General features: G+C 39.3%; 1 protein-coding gene across 1 annotated transcript; it reads right to left on the bottom strand.

Annotated features, from left to right (window-relative positions):
- Positions 1-5,223: 5,223 nt before the first annotated feature.
- Positions 5,224-13,536, bottom strand: TDRD15 (tudor domain containing 15). Its single transcript, XM_019520812.1, has one exon. It carries the CDS (start codon positions 13,532-13,534, stop codon positions 7,262-7,264), a length of 6,273 nt encoding a protein of 2,090 aa, XP_019376357.1. The 5' UTR covers positions 13,535-13,536; the 3' UTR covers positions 5,224-7,261.
- Positions 13,537-14,204: the final 668 nt, after the last annotated feature.

Below are 14,204 nucleotides of genomic sequence, written 5' to 3'. Positions count from 1 at the left end.
CTTTTGCCTTCAGCAGGTGCCTGTGGCCACCAGGATATCTGGGGCCATCTGGGAATAGGCTGGCTTGCCCCTGGGGCAGCATGGAGAGGTGACAAGAGGGTGGTTGGGTGTGCTGGTGGCCACAGAAGGTTGCGGGGATGGTGTATGGGGTACCAGAAGCCTGAGCAAGCTGGGGGAAGAGTTGAATTGGGTGCCTCTGAGATGGGGCAGCACCTGGTCCACTAGCAGCCTGCCTGGCCAGTCCCAGAGGGCACTACTGCCATAGAAGGAAGGACCGAGGCCCCCTGCAGCTCAGGGGCTGCTCAGCCTGCCAGCAGTTCACCCCCCCAGCCACGGGAGAGATAGGCAGATTCCACCAAAAAATACAAAAAGGATTCGTGCTGCCTTCAGCAGGCACTTGCAGCCACCAGGACAATGACGTGTATAGTGACAGAAATACAAAACTCACCCTTTCAATTTAGGGGGCACAGAATGCAACCCTGAAGGACTAAACCTCCCTCATGCATACAAGCTCCTTCTGGGTTTATCTTGTGAATCATGGGCATGTGCAAACCTAACAGTGCTAACACTGCATGGCACTCCAAAAAAACCCTTTAAAGGAGCTCACAGCACCCTAGCTGAGAATCACTGTTTTAGTTTAACAGTCCAGGAAACAAGAGAGACAGCTTCTAACCCCCCACAATGGGGTGGAGGCAGGTTTACATATGTATCTCTCATTTGACTGCAAATCAGGGGAAAAGTTAAATACTAGGAAGAAAGTTTTAACAGAAAGCACTGAATCAAGTTACCCAGGAAAACTATGGAATCTCTGTCCTTGGTTGTTTTTAAAGAGCAAGTTAGACAGCGCACATTTCTAAAGCACTCCAGACATGGATGATCCTGCCTTACACAAGGGGTTAGGCTAGTTAACCTGAGATCCTTTACAATCTACTTTTCTATGTTTCTATATGGTAGGTTCTACAGATTACAGATTATTTTATTCATACCCAGCCATAAACAAAAATACTCACCAATATGCCCAGAGCTTGTCCATATAAACATATGTTCTTATAACAGCTTTTCCTTTTCTCTCACCCATTGTGAGATTTGTGTGCATACTGAATAATCTTCAATTAAACCGTACACTTTTACAGCATTTCTTTGTATGTTTGATGGGATCCCAATCCTATCCAAATCAAATTAATAATTACTATGGAATACTAGTTAGCTTTTAAGGATAATGGCTTAATCTGTTAAAGGTAAGAAATACCTCCAAGCAATTATATTTTGTTCCTAAAGCATTTAGAGACCAATTCTGGATTCTGTACCCAAATGGTTAGGCCTAACGCCTGTTGTTATTAGGACCAACAAAAGCATTTTTATGATGTTGTTTTTCAGAGATACCAAGGTCCAAGTCCTCAAAGATAACTACACACCTAAATTTACCACTTAAGTACTATCATCACTCTCAGGCCAAATATTCAACTGTCAACTAGGAAGTTTTGTGTAAGCCCAGTTGTGGAAACCTAAGTCCTAAGGTTGTCCCACAAGTGACAAGCAGCCCAAACCCCAAAAGAATTTTCAGACTAACTGGTTTCTGTCACATCACATCAGCATGCACTAAGCGTGTGTATGCCACTCTGGTGCATGTGCTCCTTCCACATCAAGGTAATCAGAAAATTCACCAAGGAAGGATTGCTCTACTTTGTATTAACTAAACATTTCTTGAGTGAGAGCGTGGATAACCCTGTAACTCCGGTGGTGATATGGAACACATGGGTTCTATTAGTTCTTGCTCTGCAATATGCCAAGTAGGGATTTAAAAACAGTTTTGCATCAGCAGCAATCTGGTTGCTTGGGATTTTTTTCCCCCACAAATAGGTCTTTAGCACCTAGCTCCAAGAAATGATTTGCTTAAGACCCTAAGGAGAAGAAAAGCAATAATGGCTGATTAGGTCAGAAGCTTAAATATCTACAACCTGCCCTTTTCCCTTGCATTTCACTCTTAACTAACTTACCTGGTTCCTTGCACTGCTAATTTCATTCAGATTTCAGATTTTAGGAACCAAAATTGAGAGTTGAGAAGGAAAGGATTTGAGTTCTGCAATGTCCAACTTATAAATACCCAGAGAGACCGAGTCTCTAGTGCCCTGGGCATGAAAATGCTAGGTGTAGGCTTCTATATATAATAGCCTGGATTGGTAAAATTTTGAAGATAGTCTTGCTATCTCCAGGATGCCTGGAGGTTATCCTAGATATACTGTAGTTACTCAACTCTAAGATGACCCTGCATTTAAGACAACCACCCAATAATTAAATTCTTTATACAGAAAAATGATAAAGAATTTTTTAATCGTTTCCCAAGTATAGGATCTAGGTATCCAAGTCTACGATCTAATTATCAGAGGGTGGTCTTAAGTTTCTCTCTACCCTCAGCTGTTACAGCAGGGAAAGCAGTGGCTGGGGAGATCATTTTACTAGGGGGTTCAGGCAGCCCCTCCACTTTCTCCCCACAAGCCTTCCTGCCACCTGCACCCCACTCCCAGTCCCCCACAGCCTCTTCCTCTCCCCCCCTCCCCACAATCTCTGTCTCTTCTCCCCCCAGTCTCTCTGCCCCTTTCTCCCTGTCCCCTCACAATCTTTGCCTCTCCCCCACCCTACTGTCAGATGTTGCTCAGACTATATTCCCTCCCAGTCCTTGCCAGGCCATGTAGCAGTGTTGGTACTGCTGACTGTCTCAGCAGGGGGTAGAGTTTGCATGAGCTGCATGCCCAGGAGAGAATCCAGTCCAAGCCGTAGCCAAGCTGTGCCTGACAGTAAAGGGGAGACAGAGAGGCAGAGAGTGGGAGGAGGGACAGAAGATACAGAGGGCAAGTGGACAGGGGAGGAGTCAGAAGGCTGCTGTAGGTCTGACTCTGGCTGTGACCCAGGTTCAGGGCCGAAGTTAGAGCCTCAGCAGCCCCCTACCCTGCCTCTGCTCTGTACACAAATCTAAGATAAGGGGCTGACTCGGGGCAGGGGGACCTTATTTTAGATTCAAATAAATACAGTACTATCAAACCAGCTAGACCTCAAGATCATGTGTTACCCAGAAACAAGGTAAACACAAAATTGTTATTAGTTAAGGGACAGGTGCATTTTGAATTTTTAAGAGTAGGGGGAAACCAAAGAAGTGGGGTAAGGCTCCAGTAAAAGGTTTTACAAGATATTCTCCTATATATAAAAACCAAGTTAAAAGAAAGGAAACATTACTTTATTCATCTTTTCTCCAGGCTTTGAAGACTGGAAACAGGTCCACACAGGACGCATATATTATTTTACATAATGTACGCATGATGAATTGACCTAGACTTCCCCTTTCTATTTTAGAAGCACAGAAAAAACAAATAATTGTAATGTTCATAATGAATTAGCTACACAATTATATAATCATATTCTTCACATCTTACAGCTTTATATCAAGGACACGGTTACTTTGACACAGCAATGTGTAACGAGAGAGAGAAAAACCTCTGCGATTACTGGACATGGAAACTAGAGCAACTAAAAATAAGTGCCACGATATTTTTTCTGCCTAATTTTTCTTTTGTAAAAGTTAGGTGATTATCTAACAGTTTTGAGGGTCCCCCCACCTGCATAAAGATTTGATTTCCCTACTTACGTTTTTGTTTCTAAGTTTTGGGGGACACTGCCTGTGGGATCAGGGCTGAGATCTAAGACCCTCCAGAATCTTTTAAGTGTCAATACTCCTCTCCCATGAAAAACCTTTTTCCTTACTGTGACGTCACATCCCTCCATACACACTCATATTCTTAGTATTTCTCCAAAGCCCACGATTTATTCTCACTGATGACTAAACATATGGTACATGTCTACATCATGATGGCAGTGGCCAACCCAGACGTTCCTGAGCATACCTACTCGCCCACTCCCATTTGCACACTCCATACCCAGAAATGTAATAGGAAAACCACTTCAGGGTCAGACTCCTCTGCCCCAGGTGCTGTTGAGACTGCAGCCTCCAGGGCGCTTGATGGCTGCCATTACAGTAACTGTTATGGCTTCACTGGTGTATTTCTGGGTCTGGAGTGTGACACTAGAAGTAGCGTGGGCAGGACATGTTCAGGTGTGTCCCAGCTGAGGCACACTGCTGCTGTGGTACAAACATACCCATATTTCTCTAGAGCAGAGGTGCTTAACATTTTTGCCTGGTGAACCAAATAGGCGATATCTGATCCATCCATGGGCCAGATCTATCCAGTGGTCCCAGTCTGGCTCCCAGGGTGGGGAAAGCCCCACCCAGCTGCATAGAGGGGGCCAGCCCTGATCAAGCTGCATAGAATAAAGGGGCTTGGCCTGGCCCCATTCTGGCCCCTTGTGAGGAAGGGAGAGGGCATGACTGCCTCAGTTGAGCTGTGCAGGGAGAGGCAGCATGGCCTAACTCCAAAGTGGTAGGGTAATCATACATCCCAGCCAACTGAAGAAATCCTAGAACTGCAGGGTCGTGGGGGCAGAGAGGCATAGTACGCAAGGCAGGCGGGTGGGCAGGCACCCCTGCTGCTGTGAAGCAAAGCAGGTGAACTGGAGCAGTGTCCAGCACTGTCCCCTCACCCCCCTGCCTCCAGTCACTGATCAGGAGCCAGGCCTGGCATGTGCGGGTGCAGCGGTGCCTGCTCCAGTCTGCCCACCTTGTTCCTGCCCAGCATCAGCAGTGCCTGCCTCCGCGTCTGCCTGGAGCACCATGCCACTTCGCCTCTCCACTGGACTGAGCCTTGTGCCCCTGGCCACCTGCCTCTGGAACGCCCCTACCTGAGGAAGGAGACAGAAGCCTTTAAAATAATATGGTCACCCTACACAGAGAGAGTGTGCCCTAGCCCCCTTGTGGAGGGGGAAAGGGGCATGGTCTAGCCCTGATCTGGCTATGTATCAGGGAAGGATAGGATGATGAAGGGAGGGTGTAGCCAAGCCTGGATCCAGCTATGCATGGAGAGGGCATGGCCCTGCCTTGACCTGGCCCTGCAGGGGGAAGGGAGTAGGGGGTGTGGCCCAACTCCAAACCACCACAGGGGGCTCAGGGCTTGGGAATCTCAGCAGGGGAGGGAGGCAGTATTAATGGTCCCTTATACACTAACCTGTTAGCTAATATTTAACAAGTCTATAAAGTTAGTTAAAAAGTTAGTCTAGAAGGGGGCACCCTGCCCTGCCTTCTGACTAATTTTGGATTCACATAGCTAACTGCTGCTCTGTACTGATTACTCAAACTCAGACATCTTTTCACATATTCCACAGACTCCTAAGAGCTCCACTTCTATAAAATAAAGTCTGTATTACAAATCACAATAGCAAAAGAATATTTACTTCAAAAGAAAACAGAATACATTTAAAACACATTCAGCAGCATATAGTTCTACAGTTACATTGCAAAAACTACTTTTTTATAAACTAGACCCAATTCTAAACCAGATTTAAGATTACCAGATATAATATTTAATATTGGAAGTAGCCAAGTCATTATTGTCATAATACTTTTCAACATGTTTATCAACTACTTACAAGTAAGCTTCAAAGCAAAGTATTCAAAATAATTTAGCCACAAATTATTAAGTATCCAACAGGTGAAATCTTAAGTGCTATAGAGGAAAATGAAGAAAAACAAACATCTAAATATATACATGCATTTACCATTTTTATTCCATTGCAATGCCACCATTTCCTGTAACATCTGTATTATAAGCTTTCAATGTAACATTATTATATAGACAAACATTACAATATATATACACAAGTTGCATATACATGTATACAACTTGAATAAAGAGTTACAATCAAGTAATCAGTAACACAAAAAATTTCAAATAATCAAACCTGATTCCATTTATTTAGGATCAAGTTTGATTAAAAGTAAATGGAGAACAATCTTTGGGAATTTCAGGCTTAAAGATATGCTCGTTTCTTTCTAAATTAAGTTCCTAAAAACACAGTTGATTCAGTTTAATAGGAAGGTTTTATCTTCTCCCTGCTGGTCTGTATGGAACAAAACTGAGCTGAAGTTTAAAAGAGAAGAAAATAGTGCATGGGTGAAATGCAAAAGTAGTAGTTGCACTAACTTTATTGACCTGGGGTCTTCATCTCAGATCAAAAAATTAACCCCATGCTTATAAGAAAATCCATATTTACCACTTACATAATACATATAAATTTACATTCACATGCATTTGCTTAACCAAACAAGAAGATAATGGCAAAAATATGAACCAATATCCTTAGAATACAGCACAATCCCCAACCTTAAATTTAGTCACCTGTATCTGAATGTAAGGAGTTTGAATTTTTTTCTCCTATCCAAGTTTCTAATACAATATTTTCAGAAGTAAATAAGACACACCATCAGTCTTAAAGTTTCAATCTTTAGAATATTTTGATTGAAATGAATATACTCTTTCAGAACAAGGGTTTGACGATGTGTCATTTCTACCCTGCACTGAAGTTAAATGTAAAGTTCGAAGTCCATCAACATAAATAAGAGTCTCACAATCTGATGCTTAAACTTCTGACCATGAAAGTTAGAAATATACCAGAACAAATGTCACTGCCCTAGTTTAACTATATAGTTTACAAAAAGTTCCATTAAACTATCATATGAACAGATAAAAATACAAGTTTCTCTAGGATGCTCAAGTTCATTGACAAAATGAAGCTAGTTGAGTCTAATGACAAGCTTCCATATTGTTCCATGTTGTTCCAAGATATAGAACTCTGCTAATCCTCTTAACTAGAATGCCAAATTGCATCATGCAAATATTTAATCTTTGAGAACATTTTGTATGCCCATAATAGCCAAGTTTATGTTTATAATACATCCCTCTCTCTTATGCATATTATATATTATATGCATACATACATGCGATTAAAATTATATTGTTAAAGTTGAGATATAGTTATGACCCTGCATTTTCATATACATTTAAAATATTCTGAAAAGATTTACATTTTCATTTCTGACCTAAGGTTTTCATGCCTTGACCACTGTCCAAATGTAAATTCTCATTAGTATAAAAAGCAAAGTGTTTTCAACAATTCTGGAGTTAAGAAAGAACTGTTTGAAATTTAAAATAAAGTAAAAAAAAAAAAATCACATTATGAATTATATAATTTATGTAATGTTATGCTTCAACTTTATACTATGCATTGACACTTACTATTCAGACATTAATTTGATGGCATCTCTTCCCTTATCTTCATTACTCTCATTCTGGTGTCCAGATCAGAAGTCTCATAAGTTTCATTCAATGACTCTGGACAATTTTTCAGTAATACATTTTGTTCCATTCACTTTACATTTCATATCACAGTGCTGCATACGCTTATTTTTGTCAATATTAAGCTCATCTTTTGCACTGCTTTTATCGTTATTATTTGACTTTGGTTTCTTCCTCAGTTGTCTTCCAGCATGTGGTTTAGTGGAATTCCTTCTTGATGCTGTACAATGGTCCTTGTTACTGGGTAGATCTAGTATTTGCTGTTGCGAGTTCTCTTCTTCAACTGGCAAAACAATGTTTTCTCGACAGCCAAGTTTTCGTTCAGCAAGTTGCGAGAGTGAGTGCTGAGATTCACATTTAGATTGTGAACCTGCTTCCTCTGATTTTGTATGAGGTGCAACAAAGCAGTTTTTACTTCTAGTGTAGACCGCAAAGCCAGCAGCAACCAGGATATCGGCTAGATTTCTTTGCTCACATAAAACATCTACCTCTAATTTCATTCCAAAACCATACTGTTTAAACCGGAAAATCAGACCTCCTTTACTCAGAAATTCTTGGGACAAAAGCTTAGCTTCATCACTCCAGTCATTCCCTTTCGCAGGATTCACCCCAGATAAAAAGCACAAATAAGTTAGTCGTGGCAAGCACGCAAGTTCATCTGGAATGATTTTAAGTTTATGGATATCAGAATAAGGGATGTATTTTAGAAAGCCATAATCAATAAATGTAAGGAGAATAGAGTGATTTAAAACTTCAGACACTTCCACCCTATTCCACTGTGCTTCCAACTCAAGCTTGATCAGGCAACTCACACCAGGAGTCACAAATTCCTGTGGCAAAGCTGGCAAGTTATCTGGAAGGTCAGAGAGTAGCATGAACAAAGTTTTCATAGTGTCAAATAAGTCTTCTAACTGAACACAGAAGTTTGAAGGATCAGTAACTGTAGCTGCAAATCCATGGTACTGATTACCGCTTTGCAACAGTGCCCATGTAACTGAATTTATCCTGAATGACATCACAGAGTGTACATCACTTGCACATTCTGAACAATTCAGTTTTTTACTTTTATCTTGGCTTGAGATTTGATTCAAATATTCCAAAAGTAGAATCCCATCTATTAAGATTTCTACTTCCCAGATACAAGAAGATTCTAAGTATCGTAAAAACAGGATCTTTATCTCACGATGTGCAACTGTCTGCACCACATGGTCAAATGGTATTTTACCTGAATTTTTAACCCAAACCCATTTACATGAAACAACCTGTTTAGGAATACTTCTGATCTCATCAGAGAGCATTTTTGTATTATGCCAGGATACCATTTCACACCTACCACAATCCACAAAAAAAACAAACAGTTTCTTTTCACTCTCAAACTTTTTTATCACTTCTGATCGGTACCAATTCAGTGTTCTTTTAGATTTTGTCAAGTACTCTAATCCTTCTTTAATATTTTCAATGGCAAGCAAGCAGTTTTTCTTTACTTCTTTGGCAATCATTATCTTTAAGTGACTCAATGTTTCAGCATTTCTAATTAATTTTATGCGAAAGTTTCCACATTTTGAAACATTAATTATTTCAGCTATTTCTAGCTGCCCAGCATTTAAATCTTGAGAAGGAATTTTAGACAGATTCTCTGAGGTGTTTCTAGGTGTTTCTAGGAAACAAAGATATTTCTCAGCCTTGTGTTTATTTGCATCTTCAGATATTTTCCTTTGTACAGGGGACTCTTCAGAGTCAACATTTGTGCCTATGCTATTTTCCCTGGTTCTCATTTCCACATCTAGCACTTGGGTTTTCTGTAATCCTGAGCTGCCTTCCCTCTCCAGTAAGTCATTAGCCATAGACTTCCCATCACAAAGTATATCTACCTCCCACTTTTGTTCATGATCTTGCAAAAACACACAGATGATTGGCTTATTAATCACTTCTCTGGCAAAGTAGAACATAAGTTCACTGCTCCAGGTTCTATCAGGAGAACTACTTTTTAATCTGCTAAGGAAACAATGGATACTGAGCTTTGGCAAAGTTAAGAACCTTGTCTGAATCCTGTAGATTTTTGATGAATTCACAACTGCTGTATTGCCATAATCAATAAATTCTACCTCAAAAGATTCTTTTGATCTAACAGCTTTAATAGCTGCTCTATACAGAGAGCAATCAATTGCATATTCTGCAATAACAAGATCCCCAGCTACAAACTGATTGAGACAAAGTTCATAGTCTGTATTTATTGCTCCTTTATTGAGTTCTTCTGCAAGCTGGATTAGTAGATTTTCATCATCTGCAAGATGAATATAGAAACTTGACAAGCTATTTAAATTAGAAATATAACCTGGTAACTTAGAGTTCGCTTGAATATTACGTGGGGGCAGGTTTATACACTTGGGAAAACTTATTCTACCAGTCTTTTCCTCACCTGTGTAATTTAGTTTGTTGGTATTTGTTTCAGGCACGTCATCTGCAGTTGTTTCCTCCATACACACAGCAGAACCATGCAGCAATTTGGAAGTAAATTTTTTATCTGTACTTTTTCTTCTGTGTTGCGCAGACAAGTTCACAATATTTTCACAGCCTAGCTCCTCGCTGCCATTGAATGTCGACAATTTTAAGGGCACATTTTTTTGCACCGTAAGCACATCCTGTTCTTTAGCTTCAAAACCCTGCTTAAAATCAGGTTGAGAAGTTGTATCATATACTTGTTTTTTTGTTTCAGTTTTCAAGCCCTTTCTCTCAATACTTGTAACATTTGCTTCATTGAATTGTGTGTGTAACATTTTGCTATTTGCAGCAAACTGTTCAGTACAACTTAGCGCACGTCCAGATTCCCCTGTGTATTTTTTAACATACTCCGATAACATTTCTTTAATTCTTTTATTTATCTGGAGATTTCCATCATACAGCTCCACACCAATCTGGCCATCTGATTCTCTAGATACAACTACTGCCTTCAGGAGCTTCCCCATAAAGCTGTCCTCAAACCATCTACTGACTTCTATTGGAAACTCTCTATCTACAAGATCCGGCAGGTAACATTTGATGGCTTGCATGGGTGTGAATAGTACATCAACAGCATTATTTGGAATAGGTATCAGTTTCTCTCTCTCTACCATCTGTTTATTTCCAAAGTCCACAAAATAGACTATTGAGTAGGATGACAACCCCACAGCAGAAGCTAAAGCTCTATAAAACAGACCATCTTCAAAGTATTTTGCTATGCATAATCGTATATTGCTACTGTCATGTTTTGGACTCCTTGGCATTTTACTCATCTCAGCAGTCTTCAGCATCAATGCATCTATGATTTCAGCATTTCGATTAAGCTGGCAATAAAATTTTGAAGGGCTACGTACATGTGTTAGATATACCTCCTCTTCACTTCCAATTTTTACATCAAAAGATGAGTAGCAAAAACTATACAGAAAAAACAGTGGTCCAAGTTCTTTTGTTAACAGGGACGGGACACACTCAGGCTCTCTGAAAAACTGCCGTGTGCTAATAAATGGAGTCTTTAAATCAACTACATTACACAAATGGTAAGGATTTATAAGAATTAGAGCATAAATTATGCAAGTCAGTTGCCCACAAGATGCAGAAGTGAAGTTTTCAAAGTCCCTACATGCCTTTTCAGTCCAAACAAATGGATCAAACTGTGAGAATTCTGATACATTTTTAATACAACATCTAAATGCTTGTCCTTCCAAACTTAGAAAATATGGATGAATCCCTTGAAGATCTTTGACTAACACTCTTTCCCTATTTCCATAGTCTACAAATATCACATCAACTTCAGTTTTAGATATCTGTTTCACAATGGATGCTCTGTACCACTTCCCATCCTTGGAGTGTTTGGCAACACAGGCAATCTGTCCAGTTGTATAAGGACTGCTGTGCACTTCATAGTGATTCTGAATTTGTTCCATCAAGTTCATCAGCTCTGGCAATTTGCTTCGTAACTGACATGAAAAATCTCCTGGAGAATTGATATGTGAACATACGACATCAATAACCGTCCCTGGTTTGAATATGAATTCTTTATAAGGCTTCATAGACTCTCTTCTCTCAGATACCATATAATGCATTTTAGATATAGCACTTTCCCAACTTGGAAAAGATGCAAAAGATTTATTGGCTGCAGGAAGAATGTTTAATAATTGTATGTTTTGATAGGTATTTCTGGTTGTTGATTCACTCTTTTTATATGTAACAGACATGCCTTGTGCATTTTTATACATTTTGTTTTTGTTCTGGGGACTTGGAAGTTGAGGATTTTTTACAATGTCCAAAGGAGAATTTGGTTTCATTTCCCAGTACTCAGCATATCCAGCCTGGACCATAAGTGTGACAACGTTCATTTGTTTCAAGCCATTCATAAATTGTGCATTCACAATATACTTTTCATTTTGCTTAGCAATGACATGAAGCAGGATTGGTTTGTTAAACACAATCTTTTTAAAGAAATCAGTTTCCTTTTTAACCCACACATCCTCTTTGGGAGATGCATGAGCAAGTTCACAACACAAAGCTAGTGCTGGTAATTCACAAAACTCTGGAAGCAAAGTTTTCACATCATGAAACGGAACAGTATCTGTATTTCCAAAATCCAAAAAAAACACACTAATGTTTACACCAACCACTTCAGTGATAATACCCCGATAATAATGCATATCTTTGCTATATCGGGCACAACACAGTAAGCCAGGCTTTGGGTTTTCAACAACTCTATCATTAATTCCACATTCATTATACACACCTGCAATATTTTTCAGCATGGTTTGAAACTCATTTTGACAGTCAGCAGTCTGAATCCAGAAGTCTGATGGACTCAACACATACTTCACAAAAGCAACGTGATTAGAATTTATTTTCATTTCTGCCATTTTGCACTGGACTAATAAAGAGTTCTTTTCAATTAAGCAGTTTCCAGTCTGTTCAGTATTGCCAATAACATTTGTACCTGATACACTATTTTCACCACAAGTGGACAAAACTGCATTAGAATCAGAAAATGCTACAGCTACTTTTTCTTGTTTGAGATATTTAGCATTAATTTCAGGTTCTTTACTTTGTAATGTAACATAGTATAAACGTTCATTAGCACTGAACAGATCAATGCATGCATAGACAGAAGTTTGCCATACCACTGCCTGTTTAAATTCTTTCAGTTGAAGATTCATTGCAGTTTCATTCTGATCACTGCAACACGTCAGTGCACATGGAAATGAAACCATTGGTAAGGAAATGAATTCTGATTTAAGCTTCAGAACACAATTTGAGGGCACAGCTTCACTGTGGCCAAAATCCATGAACCAGACCTTTATCTGGTCAGCAGAGATGAGCTGCTGTATTACTCCTCTATGCCACTGTCCATTTTGTGTTTTGGCAGCACAGAGTACTCCAAAACTATCACAAGATGGAATATTTTCTTTACTGATAGCTTCATAGTACAAATGCATTGCTGCTGTCAGATCTTCCAGTTCCTTCTGCCATTTCAGCACTTGACAATAAAACTTACTTGGACTAACTGCAGCAGTTACTTTTACTTTCTCTATACTGCCAACAGTTAAAGGCAGCAGGAGATTACCCAGAATTGGTTGAAAATCTGATAAATTCTCAGCATTGTTGAGAGAGAACAAATCTGGCCTTGTATATTTTTGCTGGAGCAAATCTGGCAATTTGTTATCAATCGCTCCTTGAGGGAATTCCTTTAACATTTCTACAATAAGACGAAAAGAATGTCCATCAACAAGTTTTCCTAAATGAAGTTCAAGGACATCACTGGTGATTTTTGGCACTTCAAGGAGAAATGTCTGGTAGGGTAAAATAGCTTGCACATGTCCTTTAATCTGTAATCCTATTAAAGAAGAAAAATAATTCACAGCTTTCGGACACCATTTTTCCCCAACTGGAAGTATATTTGCAAAAACACCATACAGCACCTTGGGAGGAAGCTGGAACAATTGACCACTCACAGAAGAAATGTGTGTTTTGTTGACTATTAACACTTTCCCAATATCCACAAGAAACACTTCACAGACTTCTTCTCTCTTTTCCAACACTCTTCCTCTATGCCATTCCCCATTTGCATCCTCTACCAAACATGATTCACCAATGCCAATGTTGTCCTTTACTTTGCATACATGCTGTATTTCATTTTGTAATATATGGTAGTCAAATTCACATTCTGTCTTAGATTTGCCCTGAAATGTCACAAGTATTTCTTTTGGGTGACATGCTACATGACTTATCATTAGGTCCACATCTAAAAATTTAGGTGATGGAGACAAAGAATCCATTTTACCTGAAAAACAAGGAAAAACTATGAATCTGCCTCTTTTCTATCCATATTCTTTCACCCATTTTTATTTTGTAATGTAATTTGTATTCTATACATCTTTATTGGTCCATTTGACATAGAAACTTATTTAGATCAATTTTACTTTTACTGATTTTAAATTCAACTTGCCTGTATAACTGGACACCTTTGGCACAAGTCTCAGTTAACACTGCCTGCATTTCTTCACTAAAGGCAATGAGTTCTTTCAAGACTTGCTACTGTGATTTCTGGCTTATTTTATCTCCCTGCTAGATGTATAACAGAGAGTGATCCTAAGAAATACTCATCTGTTTCTTTTCTATCTACACCTACAGAGACAGAAGTCTCAATATTTTTCTAAAAACAAAAGCAGAAGATACTTCTCAAGATATTCACAGCATCTCAGGCAAATTGTGTGCCTCTCATTCTACAAACACTTTGGAGAGTGTTTAGGGGCCGAGTTGTGGATTCTTGCCTGCTAGATAACTCAAAAGAAATTCTGCTCTCATAAGCCACAAATCAGGAAGGTTGAGTGTTCAGATCTATTATTTTAAAGGTTTTTAACTTATTTTGTTCTTTCAGATCTTTCTGCGAACTTGTGTTATAGTTATATACCTATAAACACACCTCCCTACATGTATCAACTCTGT

This window comes from Gavialis gangeticus, unplaced genomic scaffold (assembly GCF_001723915.1).
Source record: "Gavialis gangeticus isolate Ggan-Ray unplaced genomic scaffold, GavGan_comp1, whole genome shotgun sequence".
Lineage (NCBI taxonomy): Eukaryota > Metazoa > Chordata > Crocodylia > Gavialidae > Gavialis > Gavialis gangeticus.
Note: the sequence above shows the minus strand (reverse complement) of the source record. Positions and strands in the feature narration are given on the sequence as shown.